Here is a 13,410-nt window from a genome sequence, read left to right on the forward strand (position 1 = left end):
AGCAGAAAAACTTTAGGTCACAAGGTGCAAGCCTATGGTGGTGGACAACGTGCCTATTAACTGCAGAGACTAAGAAGGGTTTGTTCCAAGCAATAAGCATAGCTCTAGAAAGACTTTGTTGAAAGGCAGAAGAGGTTCCAGAGCCACAGTCTGGTGGTGGTCTTCAATGACCATGTCAGACTTCGGCTCAGCAATAAGAAGAGGCAATTCTAGCCCATATGATGCTTTATGTACAACTTCCTTGAAGGAGCAAACTGCATGTGATGGAGGGCCCACGTACGTATCAAGGCCATTGGCTTTAGGAAGACTCTGGTAGGGGCAGGAGGTTATCAGATTCTAAATCATCTCCTCAATGCACTGGAACTTTGGTGTATTAGGTGAGTCTGTATCAGAGCCAAACAGTTCTTGCATGAATGTGAATCTTTGGGCATAGAATCAGCAAGAGGCTGCTCCTTAAAGGAAGCTATGATCTTTTTCTCAGCATAAGAAGCCTCTCAGTGCACCAAATGTGAAGAAAATGGCATTATGAAACTAGGTACTACAATGAACAAGAGAGGCTTCAATACTAGTGGCGCTGAGAACTCACCATAGCCTGTGAAGGTACAGAGTCAGGTGGCATTAGGCCAGAGTCGTTGGAATCACTGGGACCGAAGTCTAAAAAGGCCCACTATGGTTTACTGAAAAGCCTCCACCTAAGGCAGATTTGCATACTGAGCCTGAAGTGCTAGATGAAGTTTCTTGGCTTTGATGAAGAAAAGAAAAGCCCGGAGTCAAGCAATGGTGCATTAAGCCTCTGAACGATCCCAGAAGTGAAATAGTTTCCTAGAGGAGGAAGACGAGAACTTGTCCTTTTAATGGTGTCTTATGTGCCTGCTGTGAGAGGACGTTTGGAGAACTGCGGTCTACCCAGAGAATTAGGTGAGGGCGGTGAAAGAACATTTTTGGGTCTCCTTAGAAGTACTGGCAAGAAACAACTTGGCCTCCCGCTTCCTAATGGTTTTTTGGTGGATGAAGGCACAGAAATCGCATGCAAATATCGGAAGGATTGCTTAGGGCTATCTACTATGTTGACAGGCTTTAAATCACAAAACTTTGCGGGTGACTTTTGACCTAGTCTGCTGAACAAGCTTTCTTGGACATTTAAAGAAATTGGTAAAACTGAAGAAATGCTTGGGACACAAACCGATAAGGCGTGGAAAATGAGGAACTGACGTCCACACGCCAGGCTTCACCCAATATAGGCCTTTATGGTCACCTCAGGCCTGGGCAAAATGAAACCATGATTAGTGTCATGTGGCACTTTCTGGTGGGACTGCAGAGCTACTGATCGAAGAAAAACGTTCTGGTACTAGGATCGTGCTTTGGTATATTCTTAAGGTGAGGAATATGCATAAGAGAAATATGTATCAGAAACATCTATTGTCAGTTTCAAGTATAGGAGGGTCTGACCTCGAGTTTCTGAACTTTCTTTCACACAACAATGCATCAAGAAAAAAATCCCACTTTCTTTTTACCTTGAAGGAAATGGTTGAACTGTGGTTTCTGCAGTAAAATGCCGATTTCTATTTGAAGACAGTCTTTTTGATAGAAGGATATTTTTTGGATACAATGGCAGTAGGTTGTCTAGAACTACAAAGCATAGCCGTTTTGCACAATAATTAGCATCCATTTGCCGTTTTGTGCCACTCTGATGTTAATGGAGATGCTTCACCCCTAAACGAAATGGCTGACAGGAGATGTAGAAAAGGCAAATCATTTTTCCCCAGATGCAGGAAGCTTCCCTGTTGCCGGTGACTCTTCTCTGCCATAGATGTTTGCACAGATGAAGTGACTGCCTTTTTAGGTCTCGCCTGACCCAGCGCATGCGCTGGTCTGGCGAGACTTATTGAGAGGGCTCCAAAAAGTGCTACCAGGCCAGCCTAGAGCTACAGTGCATGTGCGCGGGCGACGCGCTTTACCGCGATTACTTTCGCTGCCACTTTGATATGTGTCGCGATCACTTTTCGCTTTGCATAGCCAATAGGTCTCGCTTTTGGGACCTTATAAGTATTTAGTTATGCAATTGTTGCATGGCTAAACAATTATAAGGTCCCAAAGGCAAGACCTATTGGCTATGCCAATGCTTGTTTTCAGGTTGCTGTTGCTGCCAGTTGAAGGTCTTAGCCCCCAGATGACAGCGCTTTTTCTGTTGAGACCTAGGACATCTTTGATAGTTTCTTTTCTGTCTAGCCCAATCACTTTCAAAGTTTCTGGTTCCATTCACACACAACACGTTTCATCATTTGTACCAAGAAACAATTCGGACTTGCCAGTGAAAGAAAGGTGCTCAATTTCTACAAACTGACATTACAATTACCAAGTCCGCGGGAGAATATTCTCTCGAGAATGGAAAGTCATTTATTTTATAAGTCTTAGATACCTTGTTGTTTTATAAGAACCTTCCTAATTGCTTTTTTAACAAGTACTGCAAACTTCCCACAGTGCAGGAAGCACCATGGCTGTGCCCGGGCGAACACCAGGCCAAGAAAGGCACCTCAGAGACAGGAAGAGGCAGGGCTGGAGTACCAATCTGAGATCTTTGTTTTGAGTTGTTTCCAATATTTAAGTTATATTCTAGATGTTTGTGGTAAGGTCAACAAAGGTAAGAAAAATCTACAAGTGTTTCTGGTAGTAGGGATAGTGCTGCTACTTCCTCGAAAGCTCATTTGTAACAGGAGCAAGCAAAGTAAAAGCTTGATTGTGCTTGTGACAGAGGGTTGAATTAAAGGCAATGTGTTGGTAGGCCTTTGGGGACCCTAAATTGGAGTGTGAAACCTCCCAAAGCACACGTTGATCTCTCAAAAGGGGAGTGGCTGGTGATCTCGGGCAAGGACACAGTCTCATTCCCAGAATCCAAGAAGACCCAAAATAGAAAGCCACTCAGAAACAGGCCCTTAGCTGTGGGTTTCTAGGAGATTATGAGCAAGGGAGTTGAGCCACATGTAGCATTTGAGGCTGATGCTCAGGGCGATGTTATGCTCTTCCACAAGGCCGCCCCAATTGCTGCTGCCCGAGGCTGCGCCAACTTCATTGACCAAACCGTAGGCACCTCTGTGGCCTTCACATACATGAAACTGTCCGCAGCAAGCCTCTCCACAGCACTCAAGCTGTCCCAGGCAATAATCCAAGGGACTTGTCCCAAGGGTGGTGCTATTAGAGTCATTCAAGGCAGAGTTTACCCGTTGCTTTTAATTCCCTATCAGCAAGCAAACACGTTTGGTGACCTCAAGCTTCACTCAGAATAGTTGACATGTATGAAAGGTGCTAGTGGAGACAGGCGGTCAAAGCAACATGCTATAATGCAATGCACTGCAATGACAGTTATTTTTCAGAAGGGATGAAAGTACCTGTTGGTGGTTATTCAACTTGGCATTTTAGTGACAACTGTACCCTCCTCTAGAACTATCACTGCAAAATGTTTGCTCTCTTTTAGGCTGTCACAAGACCACAAAAAGTAAAGTGCATGCTCTATACAGTTATTCCACTACCTTCCCACTTGCCAGCTTTGCAGTACGGATAAAGAACAGAAAAACATGGGCATATGTGTTGACTTGCAGAGTGAGTATGTCTGTAAAAGCAAGAACAGTGGTGAAATTGAAAGAGCAATGGCTAAACTTAGAGAACAACAAAAACATCCTGTGCACATAGCTATGTTAAGCTTGTAAATCCCATACCCTCAACCACTTTAGCCTAAATGTAGTGCCTTAGCTATTCCTGAAGTCCTTGTTCTAGACTTAACGCCTGCATATATGATAGGAAATAAATCTAGGGTTTCCAATTGACAGAGGTCTCCATTACTCCCAAAGTGAATGCAGTGGTGTGATACATTTTCAAGTTAACAAGCTCAAGCCTCTTCTCTTACTCTCTTTCCAAGACATATGTACTGGTAGTGGGTACCGCGTTCAACGTAAATATAAACAAATGTAACGGCATCAGCCTTCCTAAGAACAGTTCCATTAGGCTGCAACAAACCAAAAAGGCCAGTGTGATTTATTTATTATCTCAATAATGTGTGTATGGACGTTTCAATTACTAAAGGGAGAAATGGGCATAGCAGGACTATAGAATCCTATTCAACCAAAAGGACAGTGCTTGCAACATGCTACAATAAACATTCAATCTCTCAACAACATACTCGAAGTTCTAGTAAGGGAGTGTCCTATACTTTAACATAGTTTATATGAAGCAAGTGATTCAGTAAGGAAGCTTCAGAGGGCCTCTATATTTTGGGCCAGATGAACGATGGCCAAAATAGCGCCTCGCAAATTGCGAGTCTTTTGCAACTCGCAATTTGCAAGGCGCTATTTAGGAGGTACAACAGTGTGAAACACACTGTTTGCGATTCCCAATGGGGTCGCAAATAGAGAGGCTCATGAATATTAATGAGCCTCTCGCAATTTGCGACCCCATTGGGAATGGTAGGCCCTCCCAGGTATGGTGGCCTGCTGGGCTCAGCATACCACCATGTCTGGGACTGCTTTTACATCAAGCAGTTTTTTTTTTTTTTAAATGCAGCCTGTTTTCCTTAAAGGAAAACGGGATCCATTTGAAAAAATTAAAATGAAACGTTTTTGTTTCATTTTTTAAGGGCAGGTAGTGGTCCGTGGGACCACTGCCTACCCTTAAAAATATTTTTAGAGTCAGTCACAAAGTGGAAGGGGTTCCCTGGGGACCCCTTCCAAATTGCGACTGCATTACCACCCTCTTGAGCCAGGTACGCCCCTTTCCTAATTGCGACTCGCAATTCCTAAATAGAGATTCACAAATGGATTGCGACTCGCTATTTAGGAATTGTACATGGCCCAGACTGAAACTGCATGCCCAAACAGGTCGCAAACCTGTTTGCACATGTAATTCTAGGTCATACATCTGGCCCTTGGTGTGTAATTTCAGTATGGAAAAAGTACAGCAGCATACATTTAATTATTTAATATAAACTCAAGCAAACCCAACCAGACCTGTGTATCCATGTTTCTGGACTCTTTGGAAACTTTGTTAGAGCCAATTTCCCAAGATGCAAATCCTTGATTGGGTTTAAAGTCCCAGACTGGATCAATTCTTTCCTGTGTGAGAGACAAACAAAACACAAAGGTAAAATTGTATTTCTTCATTTATTTCCGAAGCTCTCCTGCAATGGAAAAACGTTCAAGTGTCAAAAATTATAGTTTCATAGCCGATTCTGTGTTAGGTTCTCTGTAGGTACATTGGTTCTGTATCTTGCACCAACACACTTGCACCACATTAAAACTACTGTCTTAAAAATTTGTAAAGAAACATTTACAAATCATCTTCTCTACATTCAAACTATAACTCCAGTCACATGGTCAGACCACCACTTGCTTGCTTTTCAACATAAAACACTAAGTGACTCACCTAAAACTACCTTACATCCATCCACCTATCGGTCATGGAACAAACTCAATTTGGAACACTTAGAAACACAACTAACATCCAGTACAAAACTGGAAACAATAAATTCTGTTAAAAAAAACTATGAGAGGCTACAGGATGCTTTTGACATCCCAATACCACTCAAAACCACACAACAGAACAAAAGAAGAAAAGCGCCTTGGAGAAACATAGAAATAAAAGACATAAAACAAATTAGAAAGCTGCAACGTACCTGGCTCAAAACAAACGCCAAACAAGACAAACTTCACCTACAGAAAATTAACAGATCATACAAGTCGGCTATTAAAAAAGCTAAGAAAAGGTACTATTCAGACAGAATTCAAAATGCTAAATGTGCAAATAAAGAATTCTATAAAATACTCAATGAATTTCACAAACCAAATTGGCTAGAAGGAACTCATCCTGTTACTCAAGATTTCACAGACAAACTGGCAAATCATTACATGGACAAAGCAGACACATTGGACTCCTACTTAAAACAGAAACAAAGCACCAGCACTAACCCTTGTGCAAAACAACAATCCAAGAATACTCTAACCCAGCCTCTCCGCTCCTTCCAACATCTCACACGATGAATTTATGGACCTGGTCAAAGCAAGCAGGCCTGCCGGCAGCCCTTCTGACCCGTATCCACCACAAACTTTCAAGACAATTCTTTTAACAAACTCTGCTGCCACTCTAGTAAGAAGAATCATCAACCATTCCTTACCTACCGGAATATTTCCAGAAGAACTCAAAAAGTCACACATAGGCCTTTTACTGAAGAAAACAAACTTGGATCCGCTAAACCCGGATAGCTACAGACCCATAACAAATGGACCTTTCCTGGGCAAACTGATAGAAAGAGTAGCGTTCGCCCAGATGTTACAATTCATTGAAGAGAATGACATACTTTCAGACTTCCAAACAGGATTCAGTCCGGGAAGAGGCACTGAATCTGCCCTCCATGCCATCTGGGATGACCTGAAGAATAAAGCAGACCGCAACGGAGTTGCAGTGCTACTCCTCTTGGACCTCTCGGCTGCCTTGGACACGGATGGATGACCATGACACTCTGAAACAAAGACTCTATGAAGCCGACAGAGGGAACTGCTCTAGACTGGATCGAGAACTACCGTTGAAACAGAACTAATGTCATCCATACTCCACCTTTCTCGTTTAAACCATACTCCACAAAAACAGAGGTCCCTCAAGGCTCTATCATCTCACCCATGCTTTTCAACATCTACATGAAGTGACTACCGGTACTGATCAATCAATTTCACCTCACGTGCTATAAATATGCAGAGGACGCACAAATACTCCTTCAACTGGGATGCCCCAAAGACATTGGAAAATCCACAATTTTCAGTTGTCTCAGAGCCATGGATCAGTGGATGACTTGGAGCCATCTAAAATTGAATGCTTCCAAAACGGAAATACTCATGTGTGGCGATTGGAAACATTATGACCCGCTTGCCGCCTGGCCTGATGAACGGGGATCACCGCATAAAGTATCGTAGGAAGTAAGAAACCTCGGAATGACCGTGGACTCCAAACTATCGATGAATGCCCAAGTGGACAAACTAGCAAGATCAAGCTTTGTCACTATAAAAACGCTGCAACAAATTTGCCCTCATTTGGGATTTCCACACAAGGTCCAAGCTACCATCTCCCTTGTTCTGTCCAAACTCGATTACGCCAATAGCCTACCACGGATCACCTTTAACAACCATGAAAAGACTACAACGGATTTAGAACTCGGCTGCCGGACTACTCTTGCATATCAAGCTGCAAGACCACATCTTACCCGCCTTGAAAGCCCGGCATTGGTTACCGGTTGCCAGAAGATCCACATTCAAGCTAATTTGTATCACCCACAAAGCAATCCATGGAATGGGACCGCTCTTCGTCAGGAATAAAAATCACCAAACACATTCAACAAAGGAACCCCGCTCTAGAGGGGCATCTCGCCTCAAAATCCCAAGATACAAGACAAAAACCATGGGTGACACATCCTTCTCTGTTCAAGCAGTCAAACTTTGGAACTCTTTATCCCCCCCAACATAAGATCCACGACAACCACCTTATCTTCAGAAAACAACTCCAGAATTGGCTCTTCCCCACATAAGCCCCATACGCAAACAGAAACTTACTGAATATCCCTCTGTACGTAAGAATTTATTTTCACTATAGATATGTACCTATCTTTAAGTATTGTTTTGTATAAACTTGTAAAAAAAAAAAGAAAAGAAAAAAAAGATTTTTGGTCTACATGTACTTTTTTTTTTATTGTGCATCTATGTACCTTCCATGTACTTGGATCTGTGTGTTTGTTACTTTTTCTCCTAAAAAAGCATATCCAATGCAGTACCCTATTTCTCATTCTGTACCTCTATCAATATCTTTAATCCACATATACTTACCTCCTTTATGCACCTATATACTTTCGATGTACTTATGGATCTATAGATTTATCACTTTCTTCCAATTTTGCATTTCCAATGCACTACCCTATTTCTCAGCCTATACTTCTCTCAATACATCTTCTAGCCCACCTTTCTGACTCATCTCAAACTTCTTTCTACTACTCTTTCAAATGCACTACCCTATCTCTCACCCCATACGTCTATCAATATATCCTCTACATCCACTCTCATTTATCCCAAAGCCCATACCACTACTATCATCCACAAAATAACCCTTTCTAGACTCTTCCCAACTCAACCCCTCCTTGCTTCATCGGACACCTCTACTTTTACTATACCAATCCCGCAATACAAAACTGTTACAACTGGGGGTCTCTACTTGGCAGAGGTAGGTACCTTCGACCAAATAGGGACCCTTGCTTCTGGTCAGGGTAAGGGGGATACACACTTTAGATAACCCCTGCTCACCCCCTTGGTAGCTTGGCACGAGAAGACAGGCTTATCCCAAAGGCAATGTGTGAAGTATTTGTAACAACACTCTCAGTAACACAGTGAAAACACCACAAATGGACACCAGTTTAGAAAAATAAAATATCTTTACCTAAACTAAACAAGACCAAAATGACAAAAATCCAACATACAGAAACTCAGTAAAATGTTTTTTAAAAGATGATAAATGCAGCACTTTAGTCTCAAAGTACCTGGGATGCTTCTCGCAAATCAAACAAAAGGGGCGCAGAGAAGGCTATGCATCGATTCTTCCTGCTCTCCAGTTCTGATGCGACAAGATGGCGTCTCGATGTGTTCCGATGATCCGGTGCGATGCGACGAAATGGCGTCTCTGTTGTGATGAGACAACATGGAGGCGATGCGTGCACGCCCAACGGGCGTGCGGCGAACTCAGTGGTTTTCTGAGCCACGACAGGCTTCTCCGGTGTTGCGGCAGCACGCTTCTCCGGTGTTGCGGCGGCAATCAGTGGCAGTGCGCTTCCTCAGCGATGTGACGACCATGCGACACGCTTCTCCGCTGATGCGACGGCAGCACCCTCTGTGGTGGCGGCACGCTTCTCTGGTGATGCGACGGGTTAATAGCAGCAGCGGTGACACGCTTCCTCGATGATGTGACAGCGGCTGCTTCGGCGGCATCATGCTGCTCTCTCGTTGTGTCGCGCTTCCAGCTCCCACCAGCAAAAAGGCCTCACACACAGTTACAGGACCCCCTGGCAGACTGGAACTCCCACCAAGGCAGTTCAGAGAGCTGGGGGGGGGGGGGGGGGTATTGGAGTCCTTTTGTGTCTGGGACTTCAGAAGAAGGAGGACAACTCTGCTTAGGCACTTGGAGACTTCTCTTCAGTTGGACACAGCACTCAGCAAAGTCCTTCTTCAAGCAGAGGGGACACAAGTCCCTTGGTCCTCTCCTCAGTAGAAACAGAAAACTGCAGGCCAGCCCTAGACACACATGGGCAGTACTTCTCCTCAGTCTCTTCAGCCGAACTTCGTTGGCAGGGATTCCTCTTGATCAGGAAGTAGTCTTAAGTTCAGGGGTTTCAGCTCTCATATTTATACCCCAAAAGTATTTGTTCTCTATGTGTCAGGGGTCCTGGACCCAGTTCAAACCAGTTCTGGGGGCACTCTGCCAGTGCACATCTTTTTCCTTTGTGAGTGTGGGCCAGGGCCATCAGACACACCGCAGGAGGTGGAGCCAGCATTGTGGAAGGCAGGCACAGCCCTATTCAGGCCCAGGTGCTACTCCTCCCACCACTCCAAATGTAGATCGGTCTATTCAGCCTAGTGCTGACTCACCCAGACTCCTGGAGCCACCCCAGCCCGTCACTCTCAAACCAGACAGTCATTTCACAAACAGGCAGAGGCACAGAGAAAGGTTGAACAAGAAAATAGCCACTTTCTAAAAGTGCTATTTTCAAATACGGAATTTAAAACCATCCTTCCTAAAAGATGTTTTATTAAATTCTGAGTTCAGGGATACCAGACTCCAATTTTCTATCTTGCTCCTATCGGAAGATATGCAGGTAAACATTTTACACAGCATTCCCCATTCTGTCCTATGGGCAAGATAGCCTTACAATAGTGAAAAACGAATTTGGCAGTATTTCACTATCAGGACATGTTACCCACGTTAGTACATGTCCTACCTTTCACATACACTACACCCTGCCCAGGGGGGTACCTTGGGCCTACAATAGGGGTGCCCAATGTGTAAGAAAAGGGAAGGGTCAGGAATGGCAAGTGGGTACACTGGCCAGGTCGGCAGATAAACTGCGCTCAGGCACTGCAGTGGCAGGCCTGAGACATCATTTTAGGGCTACTCATGTGGGTGGCACAATCAGTGCTGCAAGCCCACTAGTAGCATTTGAATTACCAGCCCCGGCACACTTAGTGCACTTTACTAGGGACCTACTGGTAAAACAAATATACCAATCATAGATAACCAATCATAATAACAATTTACACAGGGAGCACTTGCACTTTGGCACTGATCAGCAGTGGCAAAGTGCCCAAAGCATCTAAACCAGCAAAAACGAATTCCAGCACAGTGTCAAAAATACAGGAGGTAGAGGCAAAAAGTCAGGTGAAACTACGCCAAGGATGCCAGATCTAACAAAACCTTTCTAAATTCTTCCCTCTGACTCTTTCCCTCCAAAACCCCTTTTTACTCATCCAAAAGCCTCCTCCTACTGCTATGACCAACAAAGAAAATAAAAAAATCCAAATCCTTCACTCTTCTACCCCTCGCCAATAAAAGCGTTTCAACACCGCATCATGATTACAAGAGCTATATAAATGCAATCCTTTTTCTCTTTTCTACCCCTCTCCAACCCTTCTCAATCCAAATAACTAACCTATACACCAAAATATCAAATGGGGAATGGATCACTAAGTGATCCATTCCCCATTTGATATTTTGGTGTATAAGTAAAGAAGCTGAGTGGATCACGGATCCTTCTTTCTCTCCCCTTGGTCATTATAATTAACATATACACCACTCAAATTACTTTCAGGTTTCACAATACTAATTCAACACTAATCCTTATGGGTTCCATAGTAGTGTGCTACTTGCCAAAAAAGCTCTTCAAAACCCCATCAGGGATAGCAAGCGCTATATAAATATAAACCTCTTTCACTCTTCTATCCCGCCACTTACCTTTCTTTATCCAAATAACTGCATAAAATATCCACCTCTCAAATGACTTCATATTTCACTATACTCATTTTCAACACTAGTCCTTTATGGGTTCTGGAGTAGCGTGCTACTCGCCAGAAAAGCGCTTCAACACCCATTAGGGGTAACAGGTGCTGTATGAATGCAAACCTTTCTTCCCCTTCTATCCCTCCGCTATCCTTCTCACTCCAAATAACTGACTAATATCCATCACTCAAATTTCTTACATATTTCACCATACTAATTTACCACTAATCCTTTATGGGTTTCCGGAGTAGTGTGCTCCACGCCCCAAAAAAAAAAGAAAAAGAAATCTCTTCAACATACCATCAGGGGTAACAAGCGCTATATAAATACAAACCTTTTTCCCTCTTCTGTCCTTCCGCTATCCTTCCGAATCCAAATAACTGACTAACCGATCCACCAGTTCAAATTTACTTTTATGTTTCACTATACAAATTCAACACTAATCCTCTATGGGTCCGGGAGTAGCGTGCTACTCGCCGAAAAAGCGCTTCGACGCCTCGTCGGGGGTAGGAAGTGTATTGTAATTGCATTTATATAGCAATTACAATACATTGCCTTCATTTAGGTTACCAAGGATCATCACTTGGCACTACGTCACCCACATGCAATATTTTCAGTCCTGGACTTTGTTTTTATAAATTACTGCCTTCAGGTATTAGTTAATAACTAATACTACAACTTTATTTGATGAACAAAAAACACCTTGTCTTAATTATGACCGCCATATTTTCTTTATTCCCTTTGACCTACGAATCACAGGAATGACAAAGTCAACCGTTTTGGCTTTTCTACAGTGGAAAGGTTTTTCAAAACTTCATCATCACAAAAGTAAAGCACAGAGAGCAGCAGTAACACAAGCACAAACCCAACATGGATCACATGGATAGACATAACAGTTTGGAAGGTGCAACACCAAGGTGGTTGCCCAGAGATCACGCAGTGCTGCGAGTAGGAAAATGATTGAAAGAGGCTGATCCACTTGGGGGAGGGGACGGAGAGGGCACTGGAAGCTGGTATTACAGCACGAGTGTGTGCATCATCATTTTCTCACACCTCAAGTTGATCGGACAGAACTAAACTGGAAAATAGTCCATTATAAACCACCAACACCAGTTGTGATTGCTCAACAGTGATACCGAATGAGTATATGGAAAGGCCCTGCTTTTAGTAAGACTTTATAAGGAGGTCACCTGTTTTTCACTGGTGCTCCCTCTTATGGCTGAAATGGGGTGAGGGTTTTGTGGTTTGCAAATGGGCTTAGAACTCAAGCCCTTTGGTTACTGAGTATTCAATTTAGCCACCCAAACAAGGGGTTGAGCGGTAAACTACCTATGTCCCCTAATCAAGGAGACAACGGCATGACAACCAGTTAGATGCTGTAAAGAACATATGCGTACAGCAGGCAGTTCTTTAACATTGCAGGAAGCCAGACATCTGTTGAGATCACAAGTTGATAGGAAGTCCACTTCTAGTAAAAGAGGAAACAAAGTCCTGCCGTAGCTACTACACATGCAGAAAATCAGGATTAGGCTGCACATTTCTGGACCACTCAGCCCAGAAAGTGTGATTTGTCCTGCGTGAGGAATGAGGAGGCAGAGGCAGTTGAAATCTCACAAGCGTCCATGAGCTACTGCACGAGTACACCTCCCACTGGTTCAGTATCGTACTAGTCCACAGAAGACAATCCCAAAAATGGCATATCTTTCTGATCGCCCACATGATCTATCAGCGGATGAAAAAACATGGCTTCTGTTCATCCCTAATTGTGCGGACACAGTCAATGACTCATTTAACAAATCAGTGCAGTCTGGGTGTTGCAGTATCCATTTGCTTCCATTGGGCTAAAGCATGTGATAACAGTTTATAAATGCAAGCAAGTGGCTGGATACATTGTGTCCTTACAACATGAAGCAATCTGACAATCCTGGCAGCAGCAGCTCTTCTTTCAGAATGTAAACAGAGAACGTGCTTGTGAACAGGAGTTCATGCAATTGGAAATTATTTCTAGTATCATGGTTTTATTATTGTACTGTAGACAGTTAGCATGTAAGCAAGCTAAGTCAGACACCTGCCTGAAGAGTGCTAAACTAACTGGATGTGCGTGCATGCACTGGCATTCTGTCCGCTAGTTTAAGCGTTTGAAAGGCCCACACTGGATATACTCTCCATTTAGGAAGGAAGGAAGGAAGGAAGGAAGGAAGGAAGGAAGGAAGGAAGGAAGGAAGGCGCACACACACACACACACACACACACACACACACACACACACACACACACACACACACACACCATCCCCTCAAGAGACTAAAGCAAGAGCAAACAGACAAGATAACAGACAAAAAT

At 43.5% G+C, this 13,410-nt stretch overlaps 1 protein-coding gene across 1 annotated transcript in view; it reads right to left on the reverse strand.

The window, feature by feature from the left end:
• PTAR1 (protein prenyltransferase alpha subunit repeat containing 1) overlaps window positions 1-13,410 on the reverse strand; it is a 195,134-nt gene that overhangs the window by 116,381 nt on the left and 65,343 nt on the right. The window contains exon 4 of the mRNA XM_085633012.1: window positions 4,998-5,102. Coding sequence (XP_085489138.1) covers window positions 4,998-5,102 — 105 coding nt within the window. The remainder of the gene's footprint in view (window positions 1-4,997; window positions 5,103-13,410) is intronic.

Source organism: Triturus cristatus, chromosome 2_1 (assembly GCF_964204655.1).
Source record: "Triturus cristatus chromosome 2_1, aTriCri1.1, whole genome shotgun sequence".
Taxonomy (NCBI): Eukaryota; Metazoa; Chordata; class Amphibia; order Caudata; family Salamandridae; genus Triturus; species Triturus cristatus.